The following is a 23,444-nucleotide window of genomic DNA, read 5'->3' as shown; positions in this document are numbered from 1 at the left end:
GTGTTAAAAATATTTAGTATTTTAAAAAAAAAAAAAAAAAAAAAAAAACAATCCAACATAATCAATTCAATTAAAGAGAATGGTATCCCAAAAATTCACTAGAATGATCCTAGGGTCTAACCAGCCATTTTAATTCACTAAACCAATGGAAAAAAGGACTTGTAAGATACTTAACTCAATAATCTTAAACATTTTCAAACCTTCTTTCCCTTGAATCCCTAGTCTTTTCTCTAGAGTTATCTGAATCAAATGCAACTTATTGGTTTAAGAATGGCTAGGGTTTCCAACCTAAAATATATATCATTAACCCCCCAATTTCAAAAATCACTAAGTTAATGTTGCTTTATAAATTTTATTTATTTATCCTATGTCGTCAATATTCCTTAGATTCATATCATTTACTAATTGGTCCAAGTTAGTTGTCTTATTTATTTATTATTTTTTTGGTAATTATAATTTTCTCCCTAGACAAGCATCGCATTCCAAGTCTTGGTCTACGCAAAGAGTGAGGGTCCTAACTCTATATATAAGGTATAGAAATGAAGATGATTTAACAAACAGAAACATCTCATTCAACCTAGCTCTCCTATCAAAAAAAAAAAAAAACCTAGCTCTTACATTTGTCATGGATATCTCAATTTTCTTCCTTCTTCTATGTCTGTTGCAAACTCTTCCACAATTAGCTAATACATTTGACAGTGACACTCTCGGAGGCACATCTCTATCTATTGAGAACCGGTTGGTTTCAGCAAATGGAGAATATTCTGCAGGGTTTTTTCCCGTTGGTGACAATGCTTTCTGCTTTGCCATATGGTTCAACAAATCCACAAATTCTACAGTTGTTTGGATGGCAAACCGAGATGACCCTGTTGATGGAACAGGTTCAAAGCTTTCTGTTTTGAATGAAGGGAAACTTATCCTTACCAATTCAGTTGGTATCACTATTTGGACCACTAGAACACCAGCCTTGGCAACATCAGAGGCCACCTATTTGCAACTACAGCTCTTAAACACAGGAAATCTTGTTCTTAGTAATTCCAAAAGTGTTATCATCTGGCAAAGTTTTGATTCACCTACAGATACTCTTCTTCCTCAACAAGCACTCACCATGCTTTCAAGTCTTATCTCGAAAAGAAGCCAAGATGACTATGCCTCAGGCAACTACAAGCTCTTTTTTGACAATGATAATGTGCTCCGCCTGCTTTTTGTAGGTCCAACTATGACTAGTCTGTACTGGCCGGACCCTTGGGTTACAGACCCTGGAAAATTACCTCAAAGGGATCCGCACAATAGTAGTAGACATGCGATACTTCATGACTCAGGCTATTTCCGGTCATCTGACAATTTCACATTCTTTGCAACAGATTTTGGTGTGGTTACTCATAGACGATTAACGCTTGATTCTGATGGCAATCTTCGATCATACAGCCTGAAAAAGATGAATGGGACTTGGGATTGGGCTGTAACATGGCAAGTCTCCTCTCAACCATGCAGAATTCATGGCATCTGTGGACCCAATAGTCTGTGTAGTGCAGATCATGTTTCTGGCAGGAGATGCTCTTGCTTGCCAGGCTTCAAGGTTAAAGATCATACTGATTGGTCATATGGATGTGAACCAGAATTCAGTATCTCTTGCAACCGAAAAGATCCGTCTAGCTTTGTTCAACTTGATAATGTTGAATACTATGGCTCAGATCTAACCGTCTATGCTAATATTACTTTGCCAGATTGTGAAGACAAATGCAGGAACTCATGTATTTGCAAAGGCTTTCAATATAAATTTGTTGTGTATAATGGTTACTATTTTTGTTACCCCAAGTTTCAACTAGTTAGTGGACACCATTCACCGAATTTTGAAGGAGATTTTTATTTGAGAGTACCCAAAGCTGGTCTTTCCAATAACAAGAGTCCTGATGAAGCATCCAGATTGGAGTGCTCTGCCAAAAATTCCACACAACAAAGAATAACGTATGAAAATAAGACGGTAAAGCTTTTGCTTTGGTTTGCCACAGCAGTGGGAGGTGTTGAGGTGACCAGCATTGTCTTGGTCTGGCTTTTCTTGTTAAGAAGTAGTAAACATCCAAATCCAGCTGCAAAAGGATACCTCTTGACTAATAGATTTCAACGATTCACCTTCGATGAGCTAAGAAAAGCGACACGAGGATTCAAAGAAGTGATTGGAGAAGGAGCAGGAGGGATAGTATACAAAGGTGTACTGCCTAATCAGCGTGTTGCAGCAATCAAGCGACTCAATGAAGCTAACCAAGGAAAAGCTGAATTTCTAGCAGAAGTAAACACCATTGGAATGTTGAACCACATGTACTTGATAGAGATGTGGGGATACTGTGCAGAGGGAAAGCATAAGCTCTTGGTGTATGAGTACATGGAGCATGGATCTTTAGCTGAAAATCTTAATTCTAATGCACTAGATTGGGAGAAGAGGTTTGAAATTGCAGTGGGCACTGCAAAAGGCCTAGCATATCTTCATGAAGAGTGCTTAGAGTGGGTCTTACATTGTGATGTAAAGCCTCAAAATATACTACTAGATGCTGACTATCAACCAAAAGTAGCAGATTTTGGCTTGTCTAAACTATAAAGTAGAAGTACAATTGATCATTCCAACTTCTCTAAGATGAGGGGAACTAGAGGTTATATGGCTCCTGAGTGGATTTATAATCTTCCCATTACTTCAAAAGTGGATGTGTATAGCTATGGAATTGTGTTATTGGAGATGGTGACTGGAAAAAGCCCAAATGGCATGCATACCTTAGACAACGGAGAGACAAGAGAGCATAAGAGGTTGGTGACGTTGGTAAGAGAAACTATTGACTTTGAGAATGCTATAACAATGGCATGGATTGAGGAAATTATAGATCCCACGATCTGCGGTAACTGTGACAAGGTTAAGGTGGAACTTTTGGTCAAAGTGGCTTTGCAATGTGTGGCAGAAAACAAGGATGATAGACCCACCATGAACCAGGTAGTTGAAATGCTTGTAAACCATGCGGAATGATGTTATAGGAAAATTAATTTTGAAGTTTAATGTAATTTAAATTGAAAAATTCTTACTTTCCGTTGTACTATTAATGTGGAATGCACGAAAAATGGTGATCTTCGAACAATTCCAGACCCACCCGAAGGTAATCCTGGAAGGGGCGACGGGCTTGCTAGAGGAATACCAAAGTATGATGGAAACACAAAGTATAGCATGAGTTTTTTAGTTACCCATATATTGTATTTATTTTCCTTCACTGCATGGACTCAGCATAAGTAAGTGGCCGGGGCTCCTCATGCCTGTGGTTTTGTCCACGGGATTGTATACTTTTTATATCAATACAGTTTCTGCCTTTCATCTCAAAATAATAATAATAATAACTAGTCACTAACCCATGCGATGCATGGGAAAACTATTGGGTATAAATGTTTAACATTCAATATTTAAAAAACAAATTATTCAATATTTCTAATTAATCATGATGAACCACAACAATAGCAAATATGTTAACCCATCCAACAACAATAATACAACTCATAAGCTTAAATTATATCCAAACACAAAAAGAAAAAAGAAAAAAAAAGTCTCATATTAATACAAAGAGAGAAACAAAACAAAAGGCTAAATGTAAATTAAAATTATAAAACATTAATAGTGGTCGTTGTAAACCACAAAACATATGCATGGCTATTTAAAATTGCTACTATCAAAAGAACTGTCAAAAGAGATGGCACTATTAATAAAATAAACAATCAATAATTAATATAAAATAATATAAATAATAAAATAAACAATCAACACTAAATGTAAAATAATATAAATGATAAAATAAATAATGCAAGCGCATGAAGTTAACACTTGATGGACATGGCAGAGGCATATAAACTTGAATTTGAAAGCTTCATAAGCTTGGTTAGGCAGAGGCACACAAAATAAAATAAGGTTGAGAAGACAAAAGAACGAAAGGGAAAAGAAACAAAGCAAAAAGAAAGGAGTCTTGGCAAAGAAGATGGAGGTGACAGCAGCTATCTAGTATCAACTTCCGTTTTTCTCTATGGGTTTTTTTTGTGTGGATAATATTTAAATGATCTGAGTTTTGGGTTTTGGGGGAAGGAGATTGTAGCATGAGAATGTCAAAAGAATAATTCAAATGTTAAAATATTGAGGTTTGTATTGCTTTTATAGTGTTCATGATTGGTGGTCAGAGGAAGGAGATCGATTTTGAGGAAGAAGATGTCTGTTGGTGGGTATGGTGGGTTTTTAGATGCGATGCGATGATGCATTGCTGTTGGCTTGCCGTGGGTCCGATTGGCTTGTCGTGGGTTTGATTGAGGAGGAGTTGAGAGGAGCTAGAAGAGAAGGCACAATATTATAAAAGGTAAAGGCAGAGTCTTCGTGAAAGGAAAAGGCAGAGTCAGGTTTTAAAAAATTCAATTACTTTTTTTTTTATATTATGCTGACGTAGAAAATTGTGGAAGTTTTAAATGTTTCGGTTATATATATATATATATATATATATATATTGATAATAATGTAAAATATTTTGCAAAAAATATACAATATTTTTTATGTTTTGCAAATGTGCACAACATTGTATGCTTTTATTTGATTTACAATATAAAAGTTACATTCTTTTTTTTTTTTTGAGAAATAAAAGTTACATTCTTAGTACAATATAAGCCTATAATTATCAATTTAAATTAAGATAACTTTCTCTTTTCTTTTTTCTCACTTAGCAAATCTTAAAAGGTTACAAGATAGCCTTGCACTATGTGTGACTGTGTGAGGTACATTATTAAAAACATATTTTTATAATCGTAGTAATCGAAATTATTAGAGAATATGATACCAAAACTACTTAAACATTTATACATTCTATGCAACATTTCACTCAATAAAATAGAAATAGAAAACAAATTAAAACAAACTTGAATTATATGATATAAAGCTATAAAGAAAGTACAAGAGTATTTTTTTTTTTCTCTTTTTACTTTTTTAATCTCTATCCCCTGTCAATAATTAAACATGGTTTTGAAATCCGAACCGTTTATTAAAGGTTCAAAGTTTTTGAGATCAAAATGAGGTTCAATCGAAGTTGAATCGTAATGATGTCATAAATCACTTAATAATAATATAAAAAAATATTACAAAAAAATATAAAAATAAGTAATCTTGATTTAAAAATATAGAGAAATTAAATAATAATGTGCAAATTATATTGACATATTTTATTATTATTTTTTATAAAATACTTTCACGTAAATAAGTCCTTCAAGATAATATATAAAAAAAAAAAAAAAAAATTTCAAAATTCACAACTCATGCATGAGATATTAAGATCTCACAGTAAGCAGTGAGTAGTGAGCACGTCACTAATCACTAGCCCTGCAGGCCAAGTCTTAGACCTGGCTTCTTAAGTTTAAAAATGGATTTGGATATTGTGGTATTGCATCGGGTGCAATTACACTACACTTACTTATATTAATTTTTATTATTTTTATTTTTTGGCTCTAATTTTTTAACATTTTTTTACTTAATGATTAAGATTGAAAATTTCTTTTTAAAATTTTTAATCTCAATAGTGTATTACTATTGTACCAAGTATAATATCCTAGATATTACATCTGGTATAAATCCTTTAAAAATAATTTAAACAAATGATTAGCTTTTTAAATTTGAAAATAATTTAAACAAATAAAGAGAAAGCCAACTCATTCCCATTGTCACGTTTCCCAAGCGATCTAAATCTGATAATTTCTTCTGGTCTATAATTAGCTTTTCTTTCCAACGTCTGCTTCTCAATCTTCATCTCCTTCTTCTCACTTCTCAGACTCTACTACACTTCGTCTTCCCCAGTTTTTCAAACACAGAGTAAAGCAACACAGAGTCTCTACTCTACCTCGTTCTCTCCCTTCCTCACTCTTTCTTCTCTGAAGAATAGATCCAGCAAACAGGTAGTTGCTCTCCATGAAGACCCTATCTACTTTTTTTTCCATTTTTTATTGCGAAATTTTCTGGAAAGAAGAAACTGGAAAACCCGTTTTTAGTTTAGAAAACCGCACGGTTTGACCGCGGTTTGAGGGTTTTACAGCAAAAATACAATTTTTGGTTTTATAAGTTTAAAAAACCAGAATGATGATCGATTTCCGGTTATTCCGGTCTGACTGTACGGTTCAAACCGGATTTCAAAACCATGTAATTAAACACCCCCAACACATGCACAAGGCCACGTATTATTATTAGTACAAATTAGTATATTCCTAGAAATTTCCAAAAGTTTATTAACGTATTTTGGCTATTCCATGATATCTCATTCTACTATAAAATCATTTAATATATAAGAAACATTTATAATTGTGAATTTGCTGGGCTTTATTTTTTTTTTAAACTAATTTGCTGGACTATTTCATTAGCAATGTTGGGTCAAAACTTAATAATTAGACACATAAAAGAAAAGAATTATTAATTAGTACATTTTATTATTATTCCTACAAAATGAGTACATTCCTTGAACTTTCAAAAGTGTATAAACGTACTCGGGCCGTTCTATTTTTCTCATTCTAAAAAAATAATAATTTAATATAAGAAACAATTATAATTGTGACTTTGTTGGACAGTTTCATCAGCAATGTTGGGTCAAAAATTAATAATTAGTCACATAAAAAAAAAAAAGAATTAATAACTAGTACATTGTATTATTATTCCTACAAAATGAGTACATTCCTTGAAACTTCAAAAAATGTATAAACATATTCTGGCCGTGCTATTTAAAAAAAAAAAAAATTTATGGTTTATTTGGATACCGCTTATTTGTTGAAAACTGAAAATTTATTGTTGAAAATATTGTAGCAAAATAATTTTTAAATGTGTGAATAGCGCTGTAGGACCCAAAAATATATAGGTATGCACATTTTGCTGAGTTTGGTGATCCCATGAATAGTACTATGAGATCCAAAAAAAGCCAAACGGCAGCTGAAACGCTAGGCAAACGCAAACTTAATATAAGAAATAGTAATAATTGTGAATTTCTTGGACTGTTTCATCAGTAATGTTAGGTCAAAACTTAATAATTAGTCACATAAAAAAATAATTAATAACTAGTACATTGTATTATTATTCCTACAAAATGAGTACATTCCTTGAAACTTCCTACCCGTGCTATTTTTCTCATTCTAAAAAATAATAATTTAATATGAGAAACGGTTATAATTGTGAATTTGTTGGACTGTTTCATCAGCAATGTTGGGTCAAAACTTAATAATTAGTCACATAAAAAATAAATTAATAATTAATTAGTACATTATATTATTATTCCTACAAAATGAGTACATTAACATAAGCTTTTTTTAAAAAATAAAAAATACACGTTTCCTAAAAGGTTGATACATATTTGAAATTAAAAATTATACATTAGAAATAAATGTATATTAATTTCCATTGTATAATAGAAGTTGATAAGACTAATATTGGTCAATAGTAGACTAATATTGGTCAATATTAGCTATTACGTGGGTTAAAGAATAACTATTACGAATCTTTTGATAATAAATATGCAACAAAATACCGAATGATGATTTCAATGGAATAGTTATTCCTTTTCTGCATACTAAACAGTAAACAATGGAAAACAGAAATTATAGTGTTCATGCATTATAAGGTATAGGACCTTTTTTTTTTTTTTTTTTTTTTTCTATGGGATATAGGACTGGTATTTGTTTATCGTAAAAGAAGTTTGTGGTTCATTTTATCGGGCATTATCTATATATATATATATATATATATATATAAAATAGGTTATGTTATTTTACTTTATTGTAGGCTTGTAGCAAACTTTGACACCCAAACCAAAGAAATAAAAAGGTATGTTGATACTTGATACCTCAAAAAAAAAAAAAAAAGTATGTCGATACCATACGCGGCTCATAATTAACTAATGAACGAGTGTGATATTTCGAGATAATAAATTCATTACAAATATAATAAGCTTAATAATTATAATACACTTAGGAATTTATCTTTTTTTAAAATTAATTTATTAATATACTTATTATAAATTTATCAATTGATCATTACTTAATTAAGAAATATGTAACTTTTTTGTCATAATTGTAAGCTGTAACCCATCTTTGGGTCACAAATGGGATTTTGAACTGAGCATCTCATTGGTTGGACACGAACCTTGTGAACTTTCTCAGTGCTTGATGGACTTGGACTAAAAAGATCCTCCAGGCCCATGCTATAGGCTTGGGCTTTAAAGGGCCCAGGCTTATCCCCTCATACAACACTTTTCAAGTGTAAAAAAACAAAGCGGTAAAATACAAAATTGACTCTCTAAGTTTCTTTAAATTTCATTTCAATCATCTAACTTTCAAGTTTATTCAATTAAAATTTTTTTCATCAACTTTTGTTATATGTTATGGTTCATTTTTTAATTTTATAAATTTTTCTTCAAATTTTTTAAATTAAGAAAATTCAATTAATGATTGAAAAATATTTTCTAGATTTTCTTTTTCAAAAAATTTTAACAAAAATTAATGGAAATGCCTTAATTAAAAAACTCTGAAACTTAAAGGACTGAAATAAACAAAAGTAAAGTTAGAGGACTGAAACGAAATCTGAAGAAAGTTAGAGAGTCAGTTTTGTATTTTAGTAAAAAAAAAAAAAAAGTGTACCCGTGTATAAAAAAATCTGTAGTGCAATGAGGATTAAGGAAGGATGGATAAATACATTTATTACTCCACTCATATCTATATTTTCACAAAAAAAAAAAAGAAAAAGAAAAATACATTGAAAAAGTTAAAAGTATTTTCTATTACATAAAATTTCTAAACTACTTTCCCCTAGAAGCGGCAGATGCAACTTCCTCCCATAAAGGTAATCCTCGATTTGCATCCTCCAAAATCCAAAGTCTGTGCCATCAAATTTTTTTATTCCAGACGTCTTTCCTGCTTCTTCTGCCATTGCTCCCACTCAAACCTAACCCTAGGCTCTGATACCAGTTGTAGGGAATTAAAGCTGAAATTCCCAACCTGTGAGAAACAAAAAATAGAGAAAACACATGCCAAAGAAAAAACAATCACACGCACAAGATAATATTTACATGGTTCGGCAATTTGCCTACGTCCACGGAGTTGCAGGGATTTCACTATTATCAGGGAAGAATACAGAGTACAAGAAATTGCAACTACAATACTTTTTTCTCTCTATATAAAACACGACAACACAATCTCCTTAAAACCCTAATCACCAAAATCGGTTTTTACATATACATAATGGGCCAAAGCCTCCACTCCATGGACTAAGCCTCAGTAAAACTCCCATTAAAAACCATGCAACATTATTCGGGTCAAGTCGTCAAACCAGATCAAACAAAACTAGACTCCACAAAGCCCAACAATGAGAAAGTGAGAAACAGACCGTCATAATATATTATTAGTGGTCACAATTAATTATGATCGTTGTATACACAAATATATTGGCTATGTTGGTATTAGAGAGTGTTTATATTTGCATTGTTTCAGACATAGTGTATATATATATTTTTACCTATTTTTGTTTGGTTAACTCGTGGTGCTCTATTTTCGGCAGCCAAAAACAAAAAAGAAAAGATTTTGCATCTTTTCTGTATTTTGTAATACCACACATAACCATTTTAAGAAAAATTATTGATATATAATTCAAAAGTTAGAGATGAGAGGATTTGAATGTTGAATATTTCCATTTAAAACATAAAAAAATGTCAATTGAATTACTTTTTAAACTTTATATTATGCCACCTAATTAGTAGGCATGCAAGAAAGTAAAATTAGGGTTGTGAAATAGTACTTGCCCAAATGAAAACAAAAATTACACATAAACACAAGCTATATTCTACTAATTTCAAAAGGTACAAGTTGGTCAACAGATTGTGGTAAGTAGGTAAGGAACCATTTTATTTGTTACAACTTATAAGGTACATTATTATAAATATTGTAATTTTGTGTTTTTAATTTACACAATTTTTTTTTTTTTTAATAAAAAGAGCTAATTCAAATAACTTTATCTTTTATCTTTAATATACCAAAACATAAGACACATTTGGTACACTAGAATGATGATTACTTAAAATTAGGACTGAATATTAATATGGATACAAGAAGTTGTACAAGAATAACTATTGTTATTCATCTGTTTGATAATAACACATTAATAAAACCATGAATCTGTATTAATACAAGATGGTGGAATGGAATCAAATTCCAATCAAATATCCCAAAAATTATCCTTACAAAATTAATTTTACTTTTTATAATTCTCTCTTAACAGCCTATATTTATAGATTGAACCATTCTATAATTAATATCATCATTCTTTATTTAAAATAACTATTCCCATACATATTAGAAACGGAAAAAAGAAAAAGAGAAAAAGAACATCTCCCCTAAATATTAAATTCTGATGACTGACAGTTTCATTTGCTTAATTTGATTATTATGAAAATATTTAACATAAGCTTTTTTTATTATTTATTTTTAAATACACGTTTCCTAAAAGGTTGATTCTGATAAATATTTGAAATTAAAAATTATACATTAGAAAAAAAAATGTATATTAATTTCCATTGTATAATAGAAGTTGATAAGACTAATATTGGTCAATTGTAGCCAAAGATGACTTTTAGGGATTGTTTTAGTTATTACGTGGGTTAAAGAATAACTATTACGAATCTGTTGATAATAAATATGCAACAAAATACCCAATGATGATTTAAATTTTCAATGGAATAGTTATTCCTTTTCTGCATACTAAACAGTAAACAATGGAAAATAGAAATTATAGTGTTCATGCATTATACGGTATAGGACCTTTTTTTTTCTATGGGATATAGGACTGATATTTGTTAATCGTAAAAGAACTTTGTGGTTCATTTTATCGGGCATTATCTATTTATATCATAGGTTATGTTATTTTACTTTATTGTAGCAAACTTTTACACCGAAAACAAAGATAAAAAAAGGTATGTTGATACTTGATACCTTATCCCAAAAAAAAAAGAAAAAAAAAAGCAGTATGTTGATACCATACGTCACTCATAATTAACTAAATGAACTGATTCTCAAAAAAAAAAAAAAAAAAAAAAAAAAAAAAAAAAAAAAAAAAAAAACTAAATGAACGAGTGAGATATTTCGAGATTAAATAAATTCATTACAAATATAATAAGCTTAATAATTTTAAAACACTTAGAGATTTATCATTTTTCAAAATTAATTTATTAATATACTTATTATAAATTTATCAATTGATCATTACTTAATTAAGAAATGTATAATTTTTTTGTCATAATTGTAAGCTGTAACCCATCTTCGGGTCACAAATGGGGTTTTGGACCGAGCATGTCATTGGTTGGACACGAACCTTGTGAACTTTCTCAATGCTTGATGGACTTGGACTAAAAAGATCCTCCAGGCCCATGCTATAGGCTTGGGCTTTAAAGGGCCCAGGCTTATCCCCTCCAACAACACTTTTAAAGTGTCAAAAAAAAAAAAAAAAAAAAAAAGTGTACCAGTGTATAAAAAAATCTGTAGTGCAATGAGGATTAAGGAAGGATGGATAAATACATTTATTACAGTCCACTCATATCTATATTTTTACAAAAAAAGAAAAAGAAAAATACATTGAAAAAGTTAAAAGTATTTTCTAGTACATAAAATTTCTAAACTACTTTCCCAACAACCTTAATCCTCATGGCTCATAAGCATCTCTACCACCTGAGTCATGGTGGGTCTTTCATCCTTATCTTCTGCAACACATTGCAAAGCCACTTTGACTAGAAGTTCCATCTTAGCCTTGTCATAATTGTTAGTCAACATGGGATCTATAATTTCTTCAATCCATGACTTCTTTGTAGTTGTTCCAATGTTAACATTCTCCCTTACCAACATGACCAACCTTTTATGCTCTCTTATTTCTCCATTGTCCCCAGTATGCATGACATTTGGGCTTTTTCCAGTTACCATTTCCAACAACACAATTCCATAACTATACACATCAACTTTAGAAGTAATGGGAAGATTATAGACCCACTCTGGAGCCATATAACCTCTGGTTCCTCTCATTCTCGAGAAGCTTGAATGATCAATCTTACTTCTACTTTGTAGTTTAGACAAACCAAAATCTGCTACTTTTGGTTGATAGTCAGCATTTAGGAGTATATTCTGAGGCTTTACATCACAATGTAAAACCCACTCTAAGCATTCTTCATGCAAATAAGCTAGGCCTTTAGCAGCACCCACTGCAATTTCAAACCTTTTCATCCAATCAAGTGAATTAGAACTAAGATTTTCAGCTAAAGATCCATGCTCCATGTATTCATACACCAAGAGCTTATGCTTTCCCTCTACACAATATCCCCACATCTCTATCAAGTACATGTGGTTCAACATCCCAATGGTGTTTACTTCTGCAAGGAACTCTGCTTCTCCTTGGTTAGCTTCGTTGAGTCGCTTGATTGCTGCTACTCGTTGATCAGACAATACACCTTTGTATACTATCCCTCCTGCTCCTTGTCCAATCACTTCTTTGAATCCTTGCGTTGCTTTTCTTAGCTCATTAAAGGTGAATCGTTTGAATTTAGTTGTTAGGCCTAGGTATCCTTGAGCAGTGGAGTCTGGACGTTTACTAGTTTTTAACAAGAAAAACCAAACCAGGACAATACAACTCACCTCCACACCTCCCACTGCTGTGGCGAACCAAAGCAAAAGCTTTACCGTCTTATTTTCATATGTGCTTCTTTCTTGCTTAGAAACAATGCTTGAACACTGCAGTCTAAATTCTTCATCAGGCAGCTTGTGATTGGAAATACCAGCTTTTGGTACTCTCAAATAAAGATCTCCATCAAAATTTGGTGAACGGCGTCCATTTAGTAGCCGAGACTTGGGGTAACAGTTATAGCCACCATCTTCCATGTTAAATCTATATTGAAACCCTTTGCAATTGCACCTATTTAGGCATTCTTCTTGACAATCCTGGAAGGTAAGATTCTGTAAGAAGTCTATATCGGAGCCATAGTACTCAACATGAGCAAGTTGGATAAAAGTAGACTCATCTCGATGGTCGCAAGAGATACTAAATTCTGGTTCGCACCCAGAAGACCAATCACTATGATCTTTCATCTTGAAGCCTTGCAAGCAAAAGCATCTTCGGCCAGAGACATGGTCACAAGTACACACACCATTAGGTCCACAGATGCCATGAATCCTGCAAGGATCAGAGATGGCTTGCCATGTTACAACCCAATCCCAACTCCCATTCATCTCTTGCAGGCTGTATAATCGAAGGTTGCCATCAGGATCAAGCGTTAATCGTCTCTGAGTCACAGTACCAAAATCTTTTGCATAGAATTTTAAAGAGTCAGATGACCAGAAATAGCCTGAGTCATCTAGTAGTGCAGCTCTACTAGTATTGTAGATAGAAATCCCAGCATCTGAAATGTCTTCAAGGGATGGGTCTGGCCAGTAGAGACTTGAAAGTTTTGGACCTTGGAAAAGCAGGTGGAGTGCATTATCTTCATCGAAAAAGAGCTTATAGTAGCCAGAAGAATGGACACCTTGGCCTCTATTTGAGATCAGGCTTGTACCAAAGGTTAGTAGTTGTTGAGGAAGAAGAGTATCTGTAGATGAATCAAAGCTTTGCCACATGGCAACACTAGAGAAATTATAAAGCACAAGATTGCCTGTGTTCATTAGCTGTAGTTGCAAATTGGAGGCCTCTGATGTGGTCAAGGCTTCTGTTTTAGTTTTCCAAACGACACTACCAGCTGAATCGGTTAGGTGAAGCTTGCCATCTTTCAAAACTGAAAGCTTTGAACCTTTTCCATCAACAGGATCATCTCGGTTTGCTATCCAAACAACTGTGGGAACAGAGGGTTTTGTCATCCATATGGCAAAGCAGAAAGCATTATCACCAACAGGGTAAAACCCTGCAGAGAATTCACCATTTGCTGAAACCAACTTGTCACTTGGTTTCTCAACAGACAGAGATGTGCCTATGAGAGTGTCAGATGTTTTAGATGAAGCAGATAAAGAAAGAGCTTGCAGCAGACATAGAAGAAAGAAGGGAGTTGAGATATCCATGAGAAATGCAACAGGCTGAACAAGATGTTTCTTTTGGTTAAATCTTCTATATACCGTATATTTATTATTTAATAGAGGAAAGAAATTGCTCAACTAATAAAACCTTTGCATCCCCCCTAGTGGTGCAGAACAAGACTCTTGGACCATGACACTTTGAACACCTTTGGTTTTACTGTTATTATTATATGGTTAATTTGCATTGATTTGTATTAGGTTTTTGCGTGTTTTGCTATATATAGAATAAATAAATAAAGCAGTGTTAATAACACTTTCACACAAGGCATACTCAAAACAACTGAAATTGTGCACTGAAGACATGATTTACTTTAAGCCGTTACCATTACGGCTAGATTAGTTAGTTAATTAGTATCTTCCCTTTCAGTTAGAATGCTGTGTTTGACGGTGTACCTCATTGTAACATTAAGACTCATTTTTTACTTTCAATAATATTCTCATCCATATTTAGATTGAGAGAGTGAGAAAAAGAGTTAGATTTGAACACGTACGGTATGGATACTTTCTAATTGGTGGGGAAAATAGCACTACCAAGTATAGTCAATGAAGATGATAAAATATTGGGCCTAATGGCTTACCTTAATGGGCCTGACGGACTGGGTCTCTTGGGCCTGTGTGATGATGGTCCTAGCTTCGAAGGCCCATCACTGACTGACATTGTAAGGGCCCATGATCCGAAACGTCCATAGCCCAGAAAGACCCCATGATCCGGAAATGGGGATCCTTGCTCACCACGCTTAGGAGAATTGGGAGTAGAGTCCCACATTGAAAAGATGTGGAAACCAAAAAGGAAAAGTCAACCCTTTAACACTATAAAAGGCATAATACCCCCAGAAATCGAGGTACGCTTTAATTAACCCTCTCTAACGCTCTAAGTAAAACAGAACAATTCTAACTTAACCGTCGGAGAACCTTTGGCCGGCACCACACCGGTGCTCCCTGAAGGACGTCCGTCGATTGTTCTTGTCGTGCAGGTTCGATTCGAGTCGCGAGTACGGTGTGACCTATTGGTGACAATTTACGACGTCATCAGTTGGCGCCGTCTGTGGGAACAAATCGACGTTTCCTAGACAAAAGAGTTACATGGTACTCACACGCTCGATGGCAACCACAAATGACGTCCAGGAAGAAGCCCCTACGACTGCCCTTGAGAGACAGGTCAAGACGCTCGCCGCAGCCGTGGAGCGCCTCACCAAACAAAACCACGACCTGGTAGAGCAGCTGAATCAAAAGAGTGCGGCGGTGAATAGCCAAGGAGAAGATCAAGAAGGGAACAGTGAGGAAAGGAGAAATAATGACGGACCACAGGAGAGTAACGCCCCGAGCAAACAAGTGCGACGGGACGCTAGCATCCCATCAGTGACGGATACAGCTCCACAACCCATCATCGCGGAGATGCAGGCGATGAAGGAACAGATGGAAGTCCTGATGAACGCTCTCAAGGGGCGAGTGTCCAGCGATCTTGACGACCTTGTCAACCGGACTGACTCGCCATTTACGGCGTCCGTCAATTCCTTCCCCCTGCCGAGTAAGTTCCGCATGCCGAGTATGGACAGTTATGACGGAATCAAGGATCCCCTCGATCACCTAGAGACCTTCAAGACCCTGATGCACCTTCAGGGAGTGGCAGACGCAATTATGTGTAGGGCATTCCCTACAACCCTGAAGGGCGCGGCAAGGATTTGGTTCAGCCGACTAACACCAAACTCCATCGGCACCTTCAAGGAGCTGAGCGCTCAGTTCACTACGCACTTCATCGGAGGACATCGGTATAAGAAGTCCACAGCTTGTTTAATGAATATCAAGCAGAGAGAGGAGGAGACGTTACGGGCCTACATATCACGCTTCAATAAAGAAGCGCTCTCGATCGACGAAGCCGACGACAAGATATTGGTGGCAGCGTTCACGAACGGGCTGAAGGGGGGTAAGTTTTTGTTCTCCCTATACAAAAACGACCCAAAGACCATGTCAGAGGTGCTTTACAAGGCCACCAAGTATATGAACGCTGAAGATGCACTGTTAGCCCGAGAAGACAGACCCAAGAAAAGGGACAGACAAGAGGACCCCCGACAGGACCAGGGGCGGAAGAGAGGACGGATGGGAGATCGGAGGGAGGACAGACGTCCGAAACCAATGGGCGGACGGTTCACAAGTTTCACTCCGTTGACCGCCCCGATAGACCAAGTCCTAATGCAGATTAAGGACGAAGGATCCCTGACGTTTCCGGGAAAGCTGAAGAGTGATCCCAACAAAAGGTCCAGAGACAAATATTGCCGCTTCCACCTTGACCATGGTCACGACACGGCCGACTGCTATGATTTGAAGCAACAAATCGAAACCCTTATCCGACAAGGGAAATTGAAGAAGTTCGTCAGTAAGGAGAGAACGGATCAACCCCCGCAAGAACAACACCCCCGTCGAGAGAACGAGCGACCGAGGCCCCCATTGGGGGACATAAGGATGATAATTGGAGGAACAGGTGCGGCCGGATCGTCAAAAAAGGCTCGTAAAACATATCTTCGGATGGTACAGAATGTCCAGTTGGCGGGTACAGTGCCAAAGATGGCAAGAAGGGAAGGCCCCATTATCGGGTTCTCGGAAGAGGATGCAAGGCGCTTACACCATCCACACGACGATGCCCTCGTCGTCACCTTGCGGGCAGGCGACTACAACATCCACCGAGTGTTGGTCGACAACGGTAGTTCGGCCGACATCTTGTATTATCCGGCGTTCCAACAAATGAGGATTGATAGGGAGCTGCTGATACCAACAAACGCCCCGCTCGTTGGTTTCGGAGGGAGTAGAATATTCCCTTTGGGCGCAGTCACGTTATCGGTGACAGTAGGAGATTACCCACAACAAATCACCAAGGACGTAACATTCTTGGTGGTCGATTGCTCGTCAGCCTACAACGCTATTATTGGGCGACCCACGCTCAACTCGTGGAAGGCGGCAACATCAACTTACCACTTGATGATCAAGTTTCCAACAGAGTACGGGGTAGGAGAGCTACGCGGAAGTCAAATTGCCACACGAGAATGCTACGTAGCTATGATGGAGGTGGAAGACCAAATCCAAGCCTTGAACATAGAAGAACACCGAACGACGGCAGAACCTACAGAGAAGCTAGAGGAGATAACTCTCGACAGTTCCAATCCAGACCGAACCACCAGGATCGGAACGCTTGCCAAACCCGCAATCCGTCAAGAGCTCGTAGCTTTCTTGAGAAGCAATAAGGATGTGTTCGCCTGGAGCCATGACGATATGCCAGGAATCGATCCCTCGGTCATGGTACATAAGTTGAATGTGTTGCCCTCGTTCCCACCCGTCCGACAAAAGAAGAGAGTATTCGCCCCGGAACGAGACCAAGCAATAGCGGAAGAGGTCCGCAAACTCCAAAAGGCAAGCTTCATCAGGGAAGTCTACTACCCCGATTGGCTGGCGAATGTGGTAATGGTAAAGAAAACGAGTGGCAAATGGCGGATGTGCGTGGACTTCACCGATCTTAACAAAGCATGCCCCAAAGATAGCTATCCCCTTCCAAGGGTCGACATCCTAGTGGACTCGACGGCTCAACACCAATTGCTAAGCTTCATGGATGCTTTCTCGGGTTATAACCAGATCCGCATGCACGAGGACGACCAGGAGAAGACTTCGTTTGTAACCAGTCAAGGACTCTTCTGCTACAAAGTAAAGCCATTCGGTCTGAAGAATGCAGGGGCAACATACCAGAGACTAATGAACAAGATGTTCGCACAGCAAATCGGGAGGAATGTCCAAGTTTATGTCGACGACATGCTGGTGAAGAGCCGGAAGGAGGAAGATCACTTGGAAGATCTCAAGGAAACATTCGGCACACTTCGATCCTACAACATGAAACTCAATCCAGGAAAGTGCGCATTCGGTGTAACGGCAGGCAAATTCCTAGGGTTCATGGTATCTCAAAGGGGGATTGAAGCTAACCCGGACAAAATCCGAGCCATAATGGAGATGGCCCCCCCGAGAAACGTGAAGGATGTACAGAGCCTTAACGGCAAGGTAGCAGCATTGAATAGATTCGTGTCGAGAGCGACGGACAAATGTTTACCCTTCTTTCGAACATTGAAAAAGTCATTCGAGTGGACGAACGAGTGTCAGCGAGCCTTCGAGGAGTTAAAAACCTATCTATCTTCACCGCCTCTACTGAGCCCCTCGCAACCAGGTGAAGAGCTCTTCCTCTATTTGGCTGTCTCCACTGCGGCCGTCAGCGCGGCCTTAATAAGAGAGGAGGACAGGGCACAGAAGCCTGTGTACTACGCCAGCCGAGCGCTCCGCGGCGCCGAGGAAAGATACCAACCTATGGAGAAACTCGCTTTTGCGTTGGTCACGGCGGCTCGCAAGCTCAAGCCCTACTTTCAAGCCCACACCGTGAACGTAATGACCGACAAGCCCTTGCGAAGGGCACTAAGTAATCCTGAGGCCGCAGGTCGACTGACGCTGTGGGCAATAGAATTGAGTGAGTTTGACATCAAGTACCGTCCACGTGTGGCCATTAAAGGACAAGCTGTAGCCGACTTCATAGCAGAGTTTACGCATGACGCGGACAAGGGGGCAGAAGAACCCCCCCAGTGGAACATCTACACCGACGGATCATCCAATAAGCGAGTTGGAGGAGCCGGCATAGTATTGTTGTCACCTGAAGGAGATGAGATTGAATGTATGGTCCGTCTCGACTTCCCCATTACCAACAATGAAGCAGAATACGAAGCGGTAGCAGCAGGACTCGACCTAGCCAAAGCCGCCGGAGCTGAAAGTGTGGTCGTGCATTGCGACTCTCAAGTCGTGACCAATCAAGTAAACGGAGATTATGAATGCAAAGGGGAAAGGTTGAAGAGATATCTTAATCAAGTGAGGGCTAGAATCGACGGGCTAAAAGCAAAGTTCGTCCAGATCCCCAGGGGAGACAATGAGCCCGCCGATCGGCTAGCCAAAGCCGCTTCAGCAGAACATATGATAACACCGGGTAATGTACTTCCCTTTGTTCAAATCTTTTCGCTAATAGACCCCGACAACATGCAGGAGATACGCTCTGAAAGAAACTGGACTACGCCGATAGCTTCATACTTAAAGGACGGGATATTGCCTGAAGAGAAGGAGGCAGCGAGAAAGCTAAAAGTCCGAGCGGCAAGGTTCGTCTTGATAAAAGACACTCTTTACAAGAGAGGTTTCTCCCGTCCTTACCTAAGATGTCTCGGGGTTGAAGAGGCAGACTACGTGATGAGGGAAGTACACGAAGGAATATGCGGGAATCATTCTGGGTCGCAGTCGTTGGTGCACAAACTGTTACGAGCTGGGTATTACTGGCCGACCATGCAAAAGGATGCTGAGTCCTACGTTAAAAGATGCGACAAATGCCAGAGGTTCAGCAATTTTATCGGACAGCTAGCTGAAGAGCTAACCCCCATAACGACTCCATGGCCGTTCGCTCAGTGGGGACTGGACATCATGGGACCTTTCCCAACGGCGATAAGGCAGCTAAAGTTCTTGGTAGTGGGTATTGATTACTTCACGAAATGGGTAGAAGCGGAAGCCTTGGCCACCATTACAGAAAAGAACATTAGAAGTTTTGTCTGGCGGAACATAGTATGTAGGTTTGGTATTCCTAGAGTCCTTGTCTCAGATAACGGGAGGCAGTTCGATAACGGCCCCTTCCGTGATTTCTGTACACAGCTAGGAATAAAAAACCACTACTCATCACCCGCCCATCCTCAGGCTAACGGTCAGGTTGAGGTCACAAACCGATCCCTGCTAAAGATTATCAAGACTCGGCTCGAGGGGGCAAAGGGCATATGGCCAGAAGAATTGCCAAGCATACTGTGGGCGTATAGGACAACGGCGAGGACTCCGACAGGAGAGACACCGTTTCGACTGACATACGGGAGCGAGGCAGTCATCCCAGCAGAAATTGGGCTCACAAGCTACAGGGTTCACAACCACGACGAGGGAAGGAATGACGAATCCATGAGGCTACAGCTGGACCTTATAGATGAGGTCAGGACGGCAGCAGAATAGAGGATCGCTAGATACCAGGATCGCATGTCCAGACATTTCAACTCTCGGGTCCGACAAAGAAGCTTCCAAGTAGGAGACCTCGTACTCAGGAGGGTCATGGGTACAACTAGAGACCCTGCACAGGGAAAACTCGGCCCCAACTGGGAAGGACCCTACAGAGTCACGTCGTGGAGAAGGAAAGGAACATACCACCTGGAGACAATAGACGGAGAAAAGCTACCACATCCGTGGAATGCCGAGCACTTGAGGAAATACTACCAGTAATAGCGACACGACAACCAGTTTCTCTTTTAAGACTTTTTGGCATTATTAACTTTTTTTTTTGGCACTGTTTAACTATTTTTGCTACAATATTGTCGTGCCTTTTTTAAGCCCAAGGGGGCAGGCACTTTTCCTTTACGCATTTCTATAATCAGATGCAATTTTGATCTTCTACTTGAATGTATGTCATTGCAATTGTCCACAAAGTTAACGGAAACAATAGAAGTCCACAAAGTGGACGGATCATACTACAGGGATGATAACCCTAAGTCCACAAAGTGGACGGATCATCCTACAGGGATGATAACCTTAAGTCCACAAGATGGACGGATATGATATGAAGTCCACAAGGTGGACGGATCATCCTACAAGGATGATAACCCTAAGTCCACAAAGTGGACGGATCGTCCTACAGGGATGATAACCTTAAGTCCACAAGATGGACGGATATGATATGAAGTCCACAAGGTGGACGGATCATCCTACAAGGATGATAACCCTAAATCCACAAGATGGACGGATAAAATATGAAGTCCACAAGATGGACGGATCGTCCTACAAGGACGATCACCCTAAGTCCACAAGGTGGACGGATCATCCTACAGCGATGACCTTAAGTCCACAAGATGGACGGATACAATATGAAGTCCACAAGATGACGGATCGTCCTACAGGGACGATCACCCTAAGTCCACAACGTCGACGGATCACCCTACACGGATGATAACCTTAAGTCCACAGGATGGACGGACGCGAAATCCGAGTCCACAAAGCGGACGGATCACTAAGGTGATGAAACGTTTGTCCACAAGGTGGACGGAACGCTAAGGTGATGAAATAAGTCCATAAAGTGGACGGATCACTAAGGTGATGAAATCAGTCCACAAAGTGGACAGATCACAAAGATGTTGAAATACATGAAATAAAGTCCCCAAGGTGGATGGAAATAATAGAAGAGCGTGTTCTCAAAGTGGACGGAAGATAACTACGTCAAAATTTTTACAAGTCCATTAAATACGCGATATGTTTAAAATTGATGTACAACGCCACAAAGTGGACGGTCCTCCTAATAAACCTCTCAAAACAGACGGAAAAGGAAAATTCTCAACGATGTAAATGCTCAATCAACACAAGATAATAAGTCTACAATGCGGACGGAGTGTCACAGACAAATATTCTCACAAAAATCCTTCCTCAAGAAGGGAGACGGAGCTTTAGACAGAATACCAAACAATTATAAAAAGCATATCTGAACATTAAGCAAAAAGCCCCAAAGGCAAATGTTTAATACAATTAAAGAGGACGGATTGTCTTAAAATGTGAATAAAAAAAAAAAAAAAATGAATTACATAGACGTTAAACTTCCTTTGGTTCAGCAACTGGGACATCCTTCGACGGGGCGGACTCTCCGTCTCCTTGAGCAGCACCGTCGCCAAAAAGGTCCTCCGTATTTTCGGAGGCGACGGGGAGGGCAGAAGTCTGGGCTTGGTCCTCAAGTTTGACCATTGTCAAATCCAGCTCTGGATAAGCATTCTTGACTTGACGGAGAGAATCATCGAAGCCTTGAAGGAAGGAGTCCGACAGCTCGCCCAAACAGGACTCCGAGCATCGATACTCCTCGACGGCTGCCACTTTCGCCTGACGGAGCTCTTCTTTGAGTTGTTTGATCTCAGCCTCTTCATTCTCTAAGGCCGTCAGCGAAGTGGCCGTCTTCTCCTCCAGCTCCTTCCTCGCCTGCTCAGAAAGCTCCAGCTTCTTCTCCATCTTGGACCTCCATTTATGAAGTTGTCCGAGCTCTTCCTCCGTCTGCTGCGCCTTCGCGCGCACCCGGTCCAAGGTACTCTCACGGTTGAGACACCGGTCAAGTAGTCCCTTCATCATGACCAAGGACTGCAAATAGAAAAGAGACCGTCACATAATGTAAGTAACAACAAGAAAGAAAAATAAAAACTTATTTGACAAACATAACCAACCTGAGCGACGGCAAAGAGGCCCGTCTCCCCCATGGCCTCCGTCGAATGGTTTCCCAGGTCTTCATAGTCTTCTGCCGTGATGATGGACGACAGCTTCTCCAATGCATACTTGGAGTCATCACGGAGAAGGGAAGGAGGTCTCTCTTGCTTACCGTCTGGGACCGTCATCAATCCCTTACCCTTCCCCTGCTTCGCTGGGGTGACGGCCTTGTTACCCTCAGCCATTAAGCCAACCACAGGTTCAAGAGAGACCTTTGGTTGCTTAAATGGACGGTCGGATTTTGTCGTCAGTTTCCTCTTAGGGACTGAAGCTGACACCTTAGGAACCTCCTCGCCGGATTCCCTCTTCTTGACGGCTTGGGACTTGATCAAAGCTCTCCTCTTTGCGTCATCCATCTCTGTAAATAATGACGGATGAAATTAAAACAAAATAAAGCTAAGTAAATGGCAAAGTAAAGTCGACGGGCTTACGTCTATGAACTCGCTCGTCGTATCTTATTGCTTCTTGGGAGGGCTCAGGACCGTCGCAGTACCAATGTATGGTCCTCGGGTTCACCAACTTAGCCCAAGTCCTTTCCTCCGGCGTAGTCTTCTTGCAAACCTTTTCAAGGAAGCTAAACTCCTCGAGGCTGACTTGAGGGTGCCGTCTACCTGCAAAGAAAAATGATCAAGATATACACATATAACTGGACGGATATGAAAGGCAGTACAAAATTTAGACGGATGCATACGTGTCTGATTTATAACTGCCCAAGTTGTGTCGACGGGCATGTACTCCGTCTCCCCTGGATGGTTCATCCATCTGTCACCCTCCAGGAAGAAGTACCGACTCTTCCAGTCTCTATTTGAGTCTGGGGTCTCAAAGATCACCTTCAACAAGGGGCTCCGACTGGCAAAACTGTACATCCCCCTTGATCCAGAAATCTCGTCTGGACGGTAACAGTGAAGAAATTCACGGACCGTCAATTTCCTTTCCCCGTTTGACATTGCACCGTAAAGAATCTCCATGGCAATGAAGACCCTCCAGGCGTTAGGGGA

The 23,444-nt window shown here is 38.8% G+C and overlaps 2 protein-coding genes and 1 pseudogene across 2 annotated transcripts; 1 reads left to right on the top strand and 2 right to left on the bottom strand.

The window, feature by feature from the left end:
- Window positions 1-625: 625 nt before the first annotated feature.
- On the top strand, window positions 626-3,013 carry LOC126716500 (putative receptor protein kinase ZmPK1; annotated as a pseudogene).
- An 8,574-nt stretch (window positions 3,014-11,587) lies between these two features.
- LOC126716596 (putative receptor protein kinase ZmPK1) lies at window positions 11,588-14,117 on the bottom strand. The gene has a single exon (XM_050417431.1). The coding sequence runs from the start codon at window positions 14,104-14,106 to the stop codon at window positions 11,710-11,712; it is 2,397 nt and encodes a 798-aa protein (XP_050273388.1). The 5' UTR covers window positions 14,107-14,117; the 3' UTR covers window positions 11,588-11,709.
- A 7,622-nt stretch (window positions 14,118-21,739) lies between these two features.
- On the bottom strand, window positions 21,740-23,177 carry LOC126716499 (uncharacterized). Its single transcript, XM_050417320.1, has 4 exons — window positions 23,138-23,177; window positions 22,878-23,057; window positions 22,407-22,804; window positions 21,740-22,323 (listed from the first exon to the last, which is right to left on the bottom strand). Exons 1-4 carry the CDS (start codon window positions 23,175-23,177, stop codon window positions 21,790-21,792), a joined length of 1,152 nt encoding a protein of 383 aa, XP_050273277.1. The 3' UTR covers window positions 21,740-21,789.
- Between the last annotated feature and the right edge of the window lie 267 nt (window positions 23,178-23,444).

Source organism: Quercus robur, chromosome 3 (assembly GCF_932294415.1).
Source record: "Quercus robur chromosome 3, dhQueRobu3.1, whole genome shotgun sequence".
Classification (NCBI taxonomy): domain Eukaryota; kingdom Viridiplantae; phylum Streptophyta; class Magnoliopsida; order Fagales; family Fagaceae; genus Quercus; species Quercus robur.
Note: the sequence above shows the minus strand (reverse complement) of the source record. Positions and strands in the feature narration are given on the sequence as shown.

Excerpts from the sequence above, each read along its gene's own strand:
- LOC126716596 (XM_050417431.1), bottom strand. The coding sequence starts at position 14,106 with ATGGATATCTCAACTCCCTTCTTTCTTCTATGTCTGCTGCAAGCTCTT.
- LOC126716499 (XM_050417320.1), bottom strand. The coding sequence starts at position 23,177 with ATGCCCGTCGACACAACTTGGGCAGTTATAAATCAGACAC. Across the intron at positions 22,805-22,877 it reads CGACGAGCGAGTTCATAGAC|AGATGGATGACGCAAAGAGG; the intron begins GTAAGCCCGTCG and ends CATTATTTACAG. Across the intron at positions 22,324-22,406 it reads GCCTCTTTGCCGTCGCTCAG|TCCTTGGTCATGATGAAGGG; the intron begins GTTGGTTATGTT and ends TTCTATTTGCAG.